The 17,249-nt window shown below is 37.6% G+C and overlaps 1 protein-coding gene across 1 annotated transcript in view; it reads left to right on the plus strand.

The window, feature by feature from the left end:
- The first annotated feature begins 168 nt into the window (after positions 1-168).
- npat (nuclear protein, ataxia-telangiectasia locus) overlaps positions 169-17,249 on the plus strand; it is a 19,147-nt gene continuing 2,066 nt past the window's right edge. Inside the window, exons 1-16 of the mRNA XM_016272677.1 lie at positions 169-388; positions 702-820; positions 942-1,002; positions 1,090-1,168; positions 1,251-1,291; positions 1,734-1,946; positions 2,033-2,108; positions 2,197-2,320; positions 2,404-2,495; positions 4,430-4,511; positions 4,593-4,689; positions 4,781-4,891; positions 7,178-8,488; positions 8,653-8,762; positions 8,860-8,950; positions 12,033-13,306. Coding sequence (XP_016128163.1) covers positions 352-388; positions 702-820; positions 942-1,002; positions 1,090-1,168; positions 1,251-1,291; positions 1,734-1,946; positions 2,033-2,108; positions 2,197-2,320; positions 2,404-2,495; positions 4,430-4,511; positions 4,593-4,689; positions 4,781-4,891; positions 7,178-8,488; positions 8,653-8,762; positions 8,860-8,950; positions 12,033-13,306 — 3,918 coding nt within the window. The 5' untranslated portion in view covers positions 169-351. The remainder of the gene's footprint in view (positions 389-701; positions 821-941; positions 1,003-1,089; positions 1,169-1,250; positions 1,292-1,733; positions 1,947-2,032; positions 2,109-2,196; positions 2,321-2,403; positions 2,496-4,429; positions 4,512-4,592; positions 4,690-4,780; positions 4,892-7,177; positions 8,489-8,652; positions 8,763-8,859; positions 8,951-12,032; positions 13,307-17,249) is intronic.

Raw genomic sequence — 17,249 nt, forward strand, 5'->3', positions numbered from 1 at the left:
GTAATATAAACTTATCGTGCTTAAAACATTCAAGAGATCTGGGAACTCTAAGCTCAATAAGGAAAAGAAAAGAAATGAAAAGAAAACAAAAGAAAACAAAAGAAAACAAAAGAAAACAAAAGAAAACAAAAGAAAACAAAACTACATTTCCCTTTATTTCCTCTCGAATATTACAGAAACAATATCCGGGTCAGAGGAGGCGAATTTCCGCGCCTTTTTGTAGTCGAGATGGATGAGAGGGTTAAGCAACCTGCGATATTTTAGCTGTATTATCACATTATGGACTAAATTAAACTTTAATACACATGCTTCAAATGCAGACGATTTGGGGAGACAGGATAACATCGAAGTATGTTGCTCCCGTCTGACGTCGCCAGACTTGTGCTGGGTAAGTTAAGTTAAGTTCACTCTTGTTGTGTCTCTCTCTAGGAGAAGCTAGCGAGCTAATACTTTGTTCCGAATTACAGCATATGTAATTATGTAATTTGTCTCCAAAACTGCTGGGTAGTGGTAAATATTTAGACCATTACGAAACTGAGACACATGTGTCAGAAAATTGTGTCGTTCTGAGCTCAGTCAGTGCGAGGCTGAGATGTGTCAAAATGCTGAGATGATCGATAACAGTAATGGCTGTTTTATCTTCTATTCTCATATTAAAAAAAATTAAATATGAAATTACGTCATTTACTTTCAACTTTTAGGCTACCTGCAGCAAGAAGGTCTCACTGCCACAAGCCGAGCCTTCATCTATGAGAGTCCAAACCTGAAGGAATATGCCGAGCACAGCTCAGAGGACGGGGTCATCCCTGCCTGTGTGTTTGTATGTGTCAAGTTCATGATTGATAACTCGGTGGTAAACATCAATACATTACTGGCGTGTGTTAAGAAGACATGTTTAATAGATAACGATATTGTTATTGCTGATTCTTCTTCTTTTCCAGTCTCTTTTTGGGAAAAACCTGATTACGATTTTAAATGAATATGTTGCTGTTAAAGCTAAAGGTGAGTTACCCTTAAAAGTAAATTAAATGTTTTGAGATACACAGTGAATCTGTTTCCATTTTAACATGTTGGTCATTTCTTCTGCAGAAACAAGTCAAGAAAATCAAATCCCAGCTGTGATGACATCATTATGGAAAAAGCTTGACTTCACACTCAACCAAATCAAGTGAATGAATATTTGTTTACATTGTTACATTTTAATTATTTTATGCACCGTATTTATTCAAATCTTTCTGTATTGTCCACAGGTCTCTGCAGAATTCTCCTGCAGTGCAGCTGAATAAACGACGTGAGTTTTACTCATTGTTTGAGAGAAATTGTGTTCTTGATGACTTGGAATTATTGAAATTAGGCAAATATAATAGATATATAACACAGTTATAATATAGATATGGCATGGAATGTAAAAATACGTGCACAATTAACACAAACTACCGTTTAAAATTTTATTTATTTAAATTTTTTATGTTTTTATGTTAATATTGTTTATTTGATCAATATTTTCAATATACATTAAATTGTTTTATTCTTTGATGAATAGAAAGTTCAAAAGTACAGGATTGATTTGAAATAGAAATGTTTGTGTATCATTATAACTGACTTTACTGTCACATTTGATCAATTTAATGCACCCTTGCTGAATAAAACTATTCATTTCTTTTAAAAAAATCTTACAGACCCCAAAAAGTTTGAACAGTATCGTAATTTATTATTTTTTTTCTGTCACTAAGTGCGCACTATGAATAGCATTCAAAATATGAGGCGTCAACAAAGACCCTTGTTGGCATCACAGTCTCCCGTCATTGGGCACCCACCTGTGACTCCAGTGGTTCAGTGTGTCCCCAGGACTGTGTCCACCCCTCAAGGCATGCTGGGACATTCCACCCCAGTGTCTTACACTTCCCAGTATACCAGACCTTTCACTCTCTACCTTAGTCAGCCAGGTGAGTCCTGAAAAACATGTTTGAATCACAGTTTTGTATGATTTGAAAGTACCCTCTTTCCATTTTGTTATCTTACATCTTCATAGGGGAGTCACCTTTGCAGATACTGGTTCCTGATAATAGACTGAATCCAGGACCTTTGTCTCCGGCCCGCAGGAAATGGTAAGATGAGAGTGATGTTGACGCCAGAAGTATGTTGCAGTTTCACTTTTTCTATATTTTCCAGATCAATCTGTGTTTTGTGCTGCAGTGACTCGCCGAGGCGGAGAGGAGGTGGTCAGTTGGGTGCCAGTGGGACCAGCAGAGCCACCGTAGTGTCCAGCACTCTCATTATGGAATCTCAAAGTGAAGAAACTGTGACGGAGAACTTATCTGTGAGTCAGGCTGATTAATTTCTCTTCTTTTTTTTCTGTTTACTTCTGCATAATTGAAGATCATATGTTTCTTTTTTTAACAGCAAATAGTTATAGAAAATGCCAGAGAAAAAATTCTCAATGATAGATCCTTGCAAGAAAAACTTGCTGAAAACATCAACAAAATCTTGGCAAGGTAAATGCTAAATAATAGGCAAGAAACAACTAACCGTGCGTTCACACCGCCGCCGTCGAGAGCGTCAAAGTGGCCGTAAGTCATTCATTTTCAATGTGAACCGGCGTCGAGCAGTGGCACGGCGCGACTTGGACGTTGAGGGCATCAAGGAGAGTTGAAATCAGGTCAACTTTATGGTAATGAGCTATGACGCGGTTCGGCGGCATCTGGAGGGCAACCATTCGGAAACGTAGAAGTCCACCGCTTGAGAGGATTCCAGAGAACGCAGTCCTGTAAACTTTGCTTCCGACCACATTAGTTCCCAAGCAAAATGGAGGAGAGGTTGATTATTGCTGTGGCGGGTTTCCCAATAATCTATGACGTGTCCCTGTTTGCATACAGGGACATAAAAAAAAAAAATGATGCGTGGACCAAGGTGTCTGAGATTGTTGGTGTTCCTGGTGAGTTGCTGATGTGCATTAACGTTATAGTAATAATAATCTAATGACATAATAAATAATAGTATAATAGTCCCAGTTCACTTTTAAACCTTTAAATCAATTTACCTGATTATACTTAAAGTAACATTTTCAATGCAGGACTTTTACTTTTATCAGAGTATTTTTGCAGTGTGGTACTAGTGCTTTATACAGTGGGTACGGAAAGTATTCAGACCCCCTTAAATTTTTCCCTCTTTGTTATATTGCAGCCATTTGCTAAAATCATTTAAGTTAATTTTTTTTCCTCATTAATGTACACACAGCACCCCATATTGACAGAAAAACACAGAATTGTTGACATTTTTGCAGATTTATTAAAAAAGAAAAACTGAAATATCACATGGTCCTAAGTATTCAGACCCTTTGCTCAGTATTTAGTAGAAGCACCCTTTTGATCGAATACAGCCATGAGTCTTTTTGGGAAAGAGGCAACAAGTTTTTCACACCTGGATTTGGCGATCCTCTGCCATTCCTCCTTGCAGAGCCTCTCCAGTTCTGTCAGGTTGGATAGTAAACGTTGGTGGACAGCCATTTTTAGGTCTCTCCAGAGATGCTCAATTGGGTTTAAGTCAGGGCTCTGGCTGGGCCATTCAAGAACAGTCACAGAGTTGTTGTGAAGCCACTCCTTCGTTATTTTAGCTGTGTACTTAGGGTCATTGTCTTGTTGGAAGATAAACCTTCGGCCCAGTCTGAGGTCCTGAGCACTCTGGAGAAAGTTTTCGTCCAGGATAACCCTGTACTTGGCCGCATTCATCTTTCCCTCGATTGCAACCAGTCGTCCTGTCCCTGCAGCTGAAAAACACCCCCACAGCATGATGCTGCCACCACCATGCTTCACTGTTGGGACTGTATTGGACAGGTGATGAGCAGTGCCTGGTTTTCTCCACACATACCACTTAGAATTAAGGCCAAAAAGTTCTATCTGGGTCTGTTTTTCTTTTTTAATAAATCTGCAAAAATGTCAACAATTCTGTGTTTTTCTGTCAATATGGGGTGCTGTGTGTACATTAATGAGGAAAAAAAATTAACTTAAATGATTTTAGCAAATGGCTGCAATTTAACAGAGTGAAAAATTTAAGGGGGTCTGAATACTTTCTGTACCCACTGTACGTTATGAGGTAAAGGATCTTAATACTTCGTCAACAACAATATTTAATGAGGTTAACTTAACGTTTACCCTCCTTGTGGTCAGTCTGCACAAGATCAATACGCGTGTTTGCGACCCCTTTAAATACAAGATAAGCATTCGATCTACGTCAGAGCGTCCACAAATCTTTCTACAGCGTTGTTGGCAGGGTGGCCAGAGCGATTTTTGACGCTCTCGACGGCGGCGGTGTGAGCGCACAGTTAAACACACACACAAAAACATTGAAATCTTACTACACATAAAACTAAACATAAAACAACAAAACATTGTGATCTTACTAAACACATGTTGTAATATCACTTTAACAGTGATAATAGTCCTCAGACATCAAAAGCTGCCTGCAGTACTGTGGAACAAGAGCAGTCGATTGATGAAATCCTGGGCCTCCAGGTGTGTGAATGCACATCTTTTATTGTTTGTTTTGTATATGTTGACAACCAAATCAAGCCTTAACCTGTAAAATTGTTTTAGGGGGAAATTCATATGACCGATGATGCCATCCAAGACATATTGGCGCAGACAGAGTCAGACCCAGCATTTCAGGCACTCTTTGACCTCTTCGACTATGGTAGGTTTGAGCAAATCAAATTCTGTTATAAAAGCCAAACTGATTTTTTTATTTGTATGGTCTCACTGATCACCTTTCATATTGTTTGAAGGGAATAGTAAAACGGCTGAAGGCAGTGAACAGGCTGATGGGAGCTTCAGTACTAGTACCAGCGCACAAGAGAGTGATGAGACCGGGCATGTAGACAGCGCTTCTGAAACCGGTAAGATGGGTTGGCTTTACTTTGTGTACATTTAATTATATGAACAATTAGGGGTGTGCGATATTGACAAAAAATAATATCTCTATGTCTGGGGTTTTATCGATAACGATAATTAGACGATATTTTGCTGAGTGTGTTATTGTGCTCATACCTTAAGGACTGCCGTAGACAGCTGACTCCTAAAGGTTTTGATGTTCTGCATATTCTGTGTGGTTAGTTCACACTGATAGAAATTGATATTTTCCAATAAGTTGAAATGTATTTTTACATGGGCATTTTTACCTTTATAAAGCCAATTTTTAAAAGTGTCCATTATCTTTTGAGTCAAATTCTTACATTTAAGGGCTTTTCACACTGAATGAGAAAATTCGGTGCTAAAGTTCGGTGCGATGACACTTTTAAATCGAAACAATAGATCCCTATGGAGCTATTGACACCAGGTGCGATCATTCACAGCACAAAAGAAGCTAATTTTTTTTTTCATCCTGTGTGTCGATTTGAGCTTAGATCACGTTCGTGGAGCAGCTGCTGTTGCGCAAAAAGGCAAAGAATGGTGCCGCTGTTTCGAAAACCATCTACTTCTGCTTGTATTTTAAGATGTTTTCTTGTAAGCATTATAGATAGTTTGTGTTCCTGGCATAGAACCAAACTTTAGGCTATTTATCTTAATTTAATGCTGTATATTGAGCAGCGGACGATGTTAAATCCATATAGGCTACGAGATACATATCTGAGGAAAAATGCATTGCTGGTCGGCACCAACTAGCGTGCAGGCGTGAATTAGCAGAAGGCGATCAATCGTTTCGCGCTTGGTGTGAAAGCAATGTTCGTCTGCGATTCGCCTCGCTTTTTCGCATCGCGCTCAGTGTGAAACGGCTTTTAATCAGTGAATTAGAATAATAAGACATTTGGGTGGTTACCAAGCAAATAAAAAACAGTATGAACAAAATTCATCTTTGCAATACAGAGGTGAATCTTTGGAATCTGAAGTGGCATTTAGATGTATTTACACACTGTTTAATGCAGGACATGAATGCATTTAACCTGCAATTTACAAATGCATAAATATTGTTTTGATATATTAACAATAAAACTTTGAATAGATACTTTAAATGTGAAATTAGACTGCCAGTAGGTGGCAGCAAGTCACTGTAAATAAGTGAGTCATTGCGATTGAACCGAATCACGAATGAAACGAAACACCGTCATGTTGCTCAGAGACACAAAACAGTGCTGTGGTTGTGTTTGGAATTTGTTTTTTTGTCGAAATAGTACAAAAATAGGAAATATAGTGTCTATAACGTAAGTCTCTTAATTAACTTCTTGTTTATTGAACTGTTGTGCAAAATTAATGTCACATTTGTAATCATGGTAATTTTTGGAGAAAAAATGGCGCACTTCATGTGAAATTGATTAACTATTTGAAGTGGTATAAATATATAAATTTTCTCCCCCATGTCTTGAATTTGTGATCATTCTAAACATTTTAATAGACTGAATCATGCAGTGAAAGAACGCACTCTAAATTCGCACACGCACTAGTCTAGACTTCTTCACGTAATGTATGTTTGCGTGTGTTTTGTTTGGTTTTTGCAAAATACACGATAATGTCAAATCGTACATTGTTAAAACAACAATTATGATATTATCACAGATGATATATCACACACCCATATGAACAATGGTTCAAAAGTTTGGGGTTGGTGAATTTGTTTATTTTAAATATTATTTTTTTATATTTTAAGAAGTTTTTGAAAGAAGTCTCCTCTGCTCACCATAGCTGTGTTTTTGATCAAAAATACACTACAACAGTAATATTATGAAATAATATTACAATTTAAAATAGCAATTTTTTTCTATTTCAACATTTTTCTAAATAATTTATTCCTGTTATGGCAAATTTTCTACAGCCATTTCTTCAGTCTTTGGTGTCACAAGATCCCTCACAAATGATTCTAATATGCTTATTTGATGCTTGGGAAACATTTATCATCAATGTTAAAAACATTGTTTATAACAGTTGTTTTTGGTAGACTGATACTGATACATTTGTTTCAAAATTCTTTGATGAAATAGAAAGTCCAAAATAACAGTGTTTATTTGAAATAGAAAACTTTTGCAACATTATAAATGTCTTCACTGATGTTCCTGATCAATTTATTTCATCCTTGTTGAATACAAGTATTACTTTCTTTAAAAAAAAAAAAAAAAAAAAAATCTCACTGACCCCTAACTTTTCAGTGCAGAGACAATATACTGTTGTATGATTTTATTTATGATTTTAAGGCACTGGACAGGAGGATTCCACATCAGGAGGAGAAAGTAGGGCACAAAACCGAAGCACCCAGTCGGAGTCAAAAATCAAAAAGAAATCATCCAGCCTTCGTAATGCATCTGCTTCCACAACTTCGCAGCCACGTATCGTAACCAAACAAACTGGACGAGGATCCACAAACTCCAAAAGAGGACTAGCCAGGACTAGAGTTTTATCTGGTAATAAACAAGCCAAAGGTGGCACTTCAACTTCAAGGTTGAATGATAAAGCAGATTCGCGACCACCTGACCAAACCGTATCAAGCTCTTCTTTGACAGAGGAAGGAGTTGGCATGGAGATAGATGAACCAGAAAATGAAGCCTCTGAGAGTGTAAATATCCAGCTAGTTACTCTGGAGAGCTCAAACGCCAACGAAACATCAAACGACAATAAAAGCAGTCAAGTTCCTGTTTCAAGTAAGACATCGCAAACCACATCCACTACTGAAACCTCAAATAACGCATCTGTGAATGATCCTGGGAGAGTAGCAGGAATGACAATCGGACAGAATGAGGATATGGGAACCTCTTTATCCGTTCAAAGTGACGCTGTGCCCTCACTTTGCTTGCCTCAACCTGACACAGACACATCCGCCAAAACGGCTTCTCCACCCTCTACAAACAAGATGCCTTTAACTCCTTCCAGCACTCAAACTCAGTCCAGTACTGTCAAAAGCAATCTCCCTACATCAAGTGCTTCATCTATCGCAACTACGCCATGCATTTCTGACGCCCCGGCCAGTGAGCCTGATCCCAATAAGATTGTTTCTCTAAAAATCACCATCAGTGACGAGCAGGACGAGGTCTCAACTGATGCAGCACTGAACCAGGCAGTTTCCAGCATCACCAGTGACCACATCCCCACCATCTTCCTGTCCTCTCCTGCCAAATCGCCTGCCAAGACTTTGCCCGCAACCTCTGCGGTCATAACACAAGAGGAAACGGCTCAGGCTGTGAGCTGCTTACAGGGGGCAGAGGGGGTTGGATCATTCGGAACACCTACGAGGAGCGTGCAGAGTAGCGGACAGCCTGCGTTGGGACGTCCCGCAAGTCAGGAAACCGGTTTCATTCAGTTGTTGCAAGCTAACCCCACCTTTAGGCCTTCAAGCAGCTATTTTGTCGTAACCGATCCGGCTGCTGCCAAGCAGCGGTCAAATGTTGTGCTGCTTCCAAGTAATGTGCCTCAAGGGACCGTGTCTTTAATGCCGCATGTGGTAACGACTCCACCTCGCCAGAGGACTGTGGTGTCCATGGGAGCAAATGTCTCTCAGACCTATTCGCCTGGTGAGTGAAGAGTTAGTTTGATTATATAAGACACGTTATCATTTTATTTAGGTTATTAGGTATGTTTCTGTGTTTATGTTGAGGTACTCATTTGCAGACTTTATTTAGTCTTCCTCGGGATTAAGTGTGCATATTGTTTGAAATTCCAATTGAATTTGTTTTAGGCTCCACAATCATTATATCTTCTCCAGTTCAGCCCATGCTACAAAATGTGATGCTTCCAGTATCTGTTATGGGGCAAAATACTGGAAAACTTGCAGTCCTTCCCAATCAGGTTAGTAACTTTGAAGTGTACATGTTTTGTGACAGAATAATATATTTTTTTAATAGTTTTATTCTATTTATAATTAAGTTTTTTTTTTTTTGTACAGATGTTGACTTTGCCATGTTCAGCCACTGTAAGGCAGCCTGCAAAAGTTATTTCTCAACATAAATTGGCACCCAAGGAAAACACTGAAATGGGTAAGACATTTTTCATTTACAGATGTTTTTTTTAATTATATTTTTATTATATAAAATATTGATATAAAAATAGATAAGTTTACATTTATATAATTATAAATAATTTATATACTTAATGTGTTTATACACACGTGGTCAGAATTGTTGGTACCCTTGGTAAATATGATCAAAGAAGGCTGTGAAAATAAATCTGCATTGTTAATCCTTTTGATCTATTTTTTTTTTCTCAAATACACGTTGGACACAATTACTGGTACCCCTAGAAATTCTTATGAGTAAAATATATCTGAAATATATTCCCATTCATATTCATAATTTTGAGAACACCAGGGTGATTATGAACATGAAATTATCCAGCCATGGCTTTCTGTTTCACAGGAATATAAATAGGAAGGTGCTATAAATAGGTCCTAATGCACGGTGAGGAGGAGAGTTTGAGTGGCTAAAGACTCTCCAAGGATCACAGCTGGAGAGTTTCAGATAAAGGTCGAGTTTCGGGGTCAGAAAACCTTAAAAATGATCAAACAGCACCTACATAACCACATGTCGTTTGGGAGGGCTTCAAGAAAAGAAAACGCTTTCACCAAAAATCCCCAGTATATTCAGTTGTCAGACACGACTGGAACTTCAAACGGGACTGGCTTTTATGGTCAGATGTAACAAAAAAAGTAGCTTTTTAGCAGCAAGCCCTCAAGATGGGTTTGGTGAACACAGGGATAAAAAGTACCCCATGTGTACAATGAAATATACTGCTGTATTTTTGATGTTGTGGGCCTATATTTCTGCTGGAGGTCCTGGACATCTTGTTTAGACACATGGCATCATTGATTCTATCAAATACCAACTGATAAAAAAATCAGATATGTGACTGACTCTGTTAGAAATCTTATAATGGACCATGTTTGGATCTTCCAACCGTACAATAATCCAAACACAAACCTCAAAAACAACACAAAAATGGGTCACTGGGCACAAAACCAAGCTTCTGCTATGGCCATTCCAGTTCCCTGACCTGAACCCTATAGAAAATGAGGGGTGTGAACTGAAGAGGAGAAGCACCATCATGGAGCTGGGAATCTGAAGGGTCTGGAGAGATTCTGGATGAAAGAGTGGCCTCTGATCTCTTGTCAGGTGTTCTCTAACCTCATCAGGCATTATTGGAGAAAATACTATTTTAGTATATACCTATACTATTTTGGCAAATGGAGGTTTCAAAAAGTATTGAATAAAAGGGTACCGTTAATTGTCTAATGTGTACTAGAGAAAAACATTTATTTCATAATGATATTTCCCCCCATTTTAAATTCTTATTATCCAATGAAAGGTTAGATTTTTGTGAATTTTTAAAATAAAAGATCAAAAGGATTAACAATGCAGATTAATTTTCACAGCCTTCTTTGATCATATTTACCAAGGGTGCCAATAATTCTGACCACGACTGTCCTATACTATTTTGGCAAATGGAGGTTTCAAAAAGTATTGAATAAAAGGGTACCGTTAATTGTCTAATGTGTACTAGAGAAAAACATTTATTTCATAATGATATTTCCCCCCATTTTAAATTCTTATTCTCCAATGAAAAGTTAAATTTTTTTGATTTAAAAAAAAAAAAAAAAAGATCAAAAGGATTAACAATGCAGATTTATTTTCATAAATAAATAGATCCCCTTTTTTGATCGTATTTACCAAGGGTTCCAACAATTCTGACCAAGTGTGTCATATATACACACACACACATACACTACATATAATGTGTATAACTACTATATATATGTGTGTGTGTGTGTGTATATGTGTATATATATATATATATATATATATATATATATTAGTGCTGGGAAACGATTATATTTTTTAAATTGTGATTAATCATGATTTTCTGAGATTAATCACGATTAATTGCATTATGCACAAAATTCAATAATGAATTCAAAAGTAGTGGATTGCGCACTTTTTTTCGTTTAAAAGTACTGCTATATGAACAAAAGTGCAATAACATTTGGTTTGCAAACACTTTAAACAAATAAGGTGCTTTTTTACAGCAGTATTCCTTTTACATAGTAGCAGTTAAAATATTTCTTGTAAATCTCATCTTATGTCCGGTTCGTTTGACTAGTGTGATCGCTCCGTGCTGCGCTCGTTCCTGGCGCGGTTAGAAGAGGTGGGCCAGAGCACGGTTCAGTTGGGCTCGGGCGCGGTACACATGTAGTGTGAGCGCTAATGTGTACCGCTAACTTATGTTGTTATGTTGCTCAAGATTTGATTATGCAGTCTACACAACATAATGAGCGCTAACTTCTGATACGTGCAGCATGATTGCGTATATATATTGTGAGAGGGGCCGTGTGTCCAAACGACTCAAAACAATAAACCACAAAGTTAACAAAAGATGCACACTCCGCTGTGCGGAGCGAGAGCGCTTCTCTGCTGTATATATGTATATGTATATATATGTGTGTGTGTGTTTTAATAAATTTACTTCAGTTTTTTTTTGTAGTTTCGTATTACGCTAAAATGACGATTCATGTTTTTCCAGAGATTAAAGTTTTAATTCGATTCCTAAAATAGAAAAAAAAAAATCACTAGCATAATTTGAAAAGTGTTCTTTAGCAACTTGTTTTATCTGAAAGTGAAAATTTTTGTAATGCATGTTTGTGGATTATGCATCAATGTAATGACTTGTTTGCTGATTTTCAGGTAAAACCGGCACATCTGGGTCAGGGGCCGTGTGTCCAAACGACTCAAAACAATAAACCACAAAGTTAACAAAAGATGCACACTCCGCTGTGCGGAGCGAGAGCGCTTCTCTGCTGTATATATGTATATGTATATATATGTGTGTGTGTGTGTTTTAATAAATTTACTTCAGTTTTTTTTTGTAGTTTCGTATTACGCTAAAATGACGATTCATGTTTTTCCAGAGATTAAAGTTTTAATTCGATTCCTAAAATAGAAAAAAAAAATTCACTAGCATAATTTGAAAAGTGTTCTTTAGCAACTTGTTTTATCTGAAAGTGAAAATTTTTGTAATGCATGTTTGTGGATTATGCATCAATGTAATGACTTGTTTGCTGATTTTCAGGTAAAACCGGCACATCTGGGTCTGGTCAAGTGCTTCCCCAGACCTCTGAGCAGCAAAAGAGTGTGAGCGCAACAAGCCCCAGCCATCGGCGGACACTTTGCTTTGATGTCCCACCTGAAACCACTGCAGCTGGCCAGAATTCTTTACAGACAAGCACACTCACATCCTCTGCTGTTACTTCCTCCCCAGCTCAGCAGGTTCAGAAAGAAATCACACAGACTGAACCGAAACAGCCTTTAGTTACTGACATCCGCAAAAGAAGAATAGAAACCGTTAGGCTGCCAGAAGTAAATCCCAAAGCGGGTATAAAGAACTCTGAAAAAGTCACCATATTTCATCAACAAAAAGAAGCCCCAAAAAGCAAAGTGACTGAAAAGGGACCAAATCTAATTGTTTTATCAAATGCCAAGTCTTCCAACAAAGCTGCCATTGAGCCAGAGGCTCTCATTAGATCAGAATCACCAAAAAAATGTCAAGGATCACAGAAGGAAAATGGCGGAGTGATTTCAAAATCTTCTGCTCCTGGGCCAAAGCAGAAACCAGCAGGCAACACAAAGGACAACACACAAGAAGAATCTCGTGAAAAGAAGCAGTTAAAACCATCAGAAAGATCCTCAGAAAAAACTTCCTTACAGAACTCTCCAGGCGTCACTGCAAATAAAGAAAATGAGCTGGAGAGCTGTCAGCGTCAGAGTCCCGCACATCCCACTGAGGATCTCACACCTTCTATGGCAAAATCTACAGCACCAGTATCGAGCAGTTCCAGTAAAACCATATGCAAGACAAGCCCTCTAACTAAACAGGCCGTTGAGATGCTGCAGGACATACAAGGCCAGTCTCCCGCAGCCACTCCGCCGAAGAGACAGGTGGCTGGATGTCCAGATCTCCCACTCCCGAGAACACCTGGACCAGGACGTGCACAGGAGGAGCTGACCGATGGATTAAAAACCCCGTCCCGACAAAGGCTCAGGAGGGAGGGTGAATGCACGCCGAGGCATCTCCCCCCTCCAGCCACACCCGACATCCCCTCCTGCAGTCCTGCCAGCGAGGCGGGGAGTGAGAACAGTATCAACATGGCCGCCCACACTCTCATGATCCTGTCACGCGCCGCCAGGACAGGAGGTCCTCTGAAAGACAGCTTGCGTCAAGAGGAGGCCAGTGCTGGGAAATCTGTCATCCCTAAAGGAAAGAAGCGAAAGCAAATTGAATCGAGCCCTCCTGCAAGGAAAGAGCTACAGCTTTCCAGCTCCTCGAGCAGTAAAAAGAAATCAAAGGTGAGCTGATATTTTATTGGTTATTTGTAAAAAACAGTCAAGATTGACCGCATCTTAACCTAGTGAGGAGTCTACATAAGCCCCCTATCAAGTGTGTAGCAATAGTAGCAAAATTGTTTTTAAGATGCTTTTAAAATAATTTATGCCAAATCTTAAGCAACATAACATCCTACATTTTAAGGCAATTTTATAATATAGTGTGGGAAACCTAGTGGAAAACGTGAAATTTTGATATATACAGTGGGTACGGAAAGTATTCAGACCCCCTTAAAATTTTCACTCTTTGTTATATTGCAGCCATTTGCTAAAATCATTTAAGTTAATTTTTTTTCCTCATTAATGTACACACAGCACCCCATATTGACAGAAAAACACAGAATTGTTGACATTTTTGCAGATTTATTAAAAAAGAAAAACTGAAATATCACATGGTCCTAAGTATTCAGACCCTTTGCTCAGTATTTAGTTAAGGCAATTTTATAATATAGTGTGGGAAACCTAGTGGAAAACGTGAAATTTTGATATATATATATATATATATATATATATATATACAGTATATATATTTATCCATCATATACATACAGGGATTAAAGTTTTCTGTCGCTACGACAGATTTTGGAACGGTCAATTGGAAAAAATGAGGGGAAAAGAAACATGTAGCACATTCATTGTTGTTGTTGTCCTGCCGGCACACCAAAAATTATCCCCGCAACAGCTGCAGCTTCTCACTGACAACATAGTTGTCGCATCATTCACAGTCGGGTTATTAGCAGAGAACACAAAGCAGAACTTGAATTTCGGCGCAGGATTGCGCGTATTAAGGATAATTCTACTCGTTCCCGCAGGTTCCGTGCTTACAACGCGATGACAGAATGTATCATTTGCACATGCTTTTGAGGTTACGTTTACACGACAACGATGTAGTCAAAAACTGAAAAGTTTTTCCCTTACGTTTTTTAAAAGTTTCACGTATACACGACAACGTTTTCAAAACGATTCTTGTTTACACATATCCACGAAAACGGCCAAAAACACTGTATTACGTATGCCAGGCCAGTAGTTGGCGCTGTCACCTTGTTAGTAAGCAGTACTTGTTGCCGTGTGTATATGATGTGTCTCCGCTGTTGTAATTAGGGCTGGGCGATATGGGCAAAAATTAATATCTCAGTATTTTTTGGCTGATTGACGATATACGGTATATATCTAAAAAAAAAATCTGTATTTAAAATGTATAGATATTTCACTTACCGCCCAATGTTGTCCAACAAAACAATACATATTAAAGGCTGTGAAAACAAATAAAGTGAATGCAACCATGTAAGGCTTTATATTATGTGCAAAAAAGGGTTAAATTCTAACATTGTAACATTGCAATCTAAAAACAAAAATAAGGCTTTTAAAGCAGAAGTTAAATTCACTAAACTAAAAATGAAAATAAATGAGAACAAAAGCACAGAGTTGTGTTAGGCTATTTTGATTACCCCATTACAGTCACTCTAAATTCAGTGCTATCATAAAAATAGACTTACTTGTAGGTTTAAAAGCTGTTGTAATTAGGGCTGGGCGATATGGGCAAAAATTAATATCTCAGTATTTTTTGGCTGATTGACGATATACGGTATATATCTAAAAAAAAATCTGTATTTAAAATGTATTGATATTTCACTTAACGCCCAATGTTGTCCAACAAAACAATACATATTAAAGGCTGTGAAAACAAATAAAGTGAATGCAACCATGTAAGGCTTTATATTATGTGCAAAAAAGGGTTAAATTCTAACATTGTAACATTGCAATCTAAAAACAAAAATAAGGCTTTTAAAGCAGAAGTTAAATTCACTAAACTAAAAATGAAAATAAATGAGAACAAAAGCACAGAGTTGTGTTAGGCTATTTTGATTACCCCATTACAGTCACTCTAAATTCAGTGCTATCATAAAAATAGACTTACTTGTAGGTTTAAAATTCTACATGTCACATTTATTGTCCAACTATTATGCACCTTCTCCGCAGCAGCTCAGTCTGTGTCCTCCGCTATATTTTCAGATGCGCTCGTAATTATTAAGGGAGTTTGCAAATGTGATATTGATTTAGTACAACAGTTCAATAAACAAGTACTGCCTGATTTTGCTCTATTTCATCAACTAAAATAATTCCAAATAAAGTAACATCTGAGCCGCTACGGTTCTCTAAAAGCAAACACTGGTGTTTAATTCATGAATTAAATGACAGTTCATTTATTCATATTTATTCCCATTCATAAAGACAGTCACTTTCTTCATTCCTGAATGAATCAGCCGTTTGATTGAATGAATGATTCAGTGATAAAATCAGTGACTTGCTGCCACCTGCTGGTGGATTTAGTTTATGCCAGCTCGTATTAGGAAGGCTAATTTTTGGTCAGAATGTATTATTTATCAGAAGGTGCTCCTAAAATTAGGAGGACAAGCGCTCCTAATTACAAGAAGAAGAAAAAAACCTGTACATACATACACACACACACACACACACACACACATATATACAGTGGGTACGGAAAGTATTCAGACCCCCTTACATTTTTCACTCTTTGTTAAATTGCAGCCATTTGCTAAAATCATTTAAGTTATTTTTTTTTCTCTAAAAGCAAACACTGGTGTTTAATTCATGAATTAAATGACAGTTCATTTATTCATATTTATTCCCATTCATAAAGACAGTCACTTTCTTCATTCCTGAATGAATCAGCCGTTTGATTGAATGAATGATTCAGTGATAAAATCAGTGACTTGCTGCCACCTGCTGGCGGATTTAGTTTATGCCAGCTCGTATTAGGAAGGCTAATTTTTGGTCAGAATGTATTATTTATCAGAAGGTGCTCCTAAAATTAGGAGGACAAGCGCTCCTAATTACAAGAAGAAGAAAAAAACCTGTACATACATACACACACACACACACACACACATATATACAGTGGGTACGGAAAGTATTCAGACCCCCTTACATTTTTCACTCTTTATTAAATTGCAGCCATTTGCTAAAATCATTTAAGTTATTTTTTTTTCCTCAATGTACACACAGCACCCCATATTGACAGAAAAACACAGAATTGTTGACATTTTTGCAGATTTATTAAAAAAGATAAACTGAAATATCACATGGTCCAAAGTATTCAGACCCTTTGCTCAGTATTTAGTAGAAGCACCCTTTTGATCTAATACAGCCATGAGTCTTTTTGGGAAAGATGCAACAAGTTTTTCACACCTGGATTTGGGGATCCTCTGCCATTCCTCCTTGCAGATCCTCTCCAGCATTCACTGATGATTCTGTAACCACGTGAAAGATTCAAATATCTCTTGATACTGTACTAAGCTTATTTAACATTTAATATGAGGCACAATAGTCAATCACACAATTCCTTCCTGTGCTTGTGAACGTAATATCTTCTAATGTTTCAGCTATTAGCAGGCAAACCAAGCATTTGTGTTCATAATGTGTAGCAGACGTCTTTTCTGATGGCTGAAGATAAATGCCTTTGATCTGCAGAAGAGATGAACATGTCCTGTTGAGAAAAAGACATGCATGTAATTCCAGGGAAAATGTTTTACAGAGAACACTGGTAGAAAATGATACAGTCCATTACCATTGAGTTCAAAAGCTGCATCCACTTTCCCAACAATTCCAGGCCAACCCATATGAACTTTCCTTGGAAATCCACGCTCCATTACACTTCTTTTCTCATCTTAACTAAGAAAAAAAGGAATGTTAGTTCTCTGTAAATGTCTGAAGTGAGAGTTATCTGATAAACTTGTTTTCTGGAAGAAAATCATTACATTTAGTCATTTTTAAACAATATGATCTTTAGATCATGACATTTGAAAAAAATAAAGACGTTACCTGACATAGTCTCCTGTGAAAAAAATAGGTCTTTCCATGTTCAATGACATGAACAGCAGCATTT

Source organism: Sinocyclocheilus grahami, unplaced genomic scaffold (genome assembly GCF_001515645.1).
Source record: "Sinocyclocheilus grahami isolate Dianchi unplaced genomic scaffold, SAMN03320097.WGS_v1.1 scaffold72.1, whole genome shotgun sequence".
NCBI classification, from domain to species: domain Eukaryota; kingdom Metazoa; phylum Chordata; class Actinopteri; order Cypriniformes; family Cyprinidae; genus Sinocyclocheilus; species Sinocyclocheilus grahami.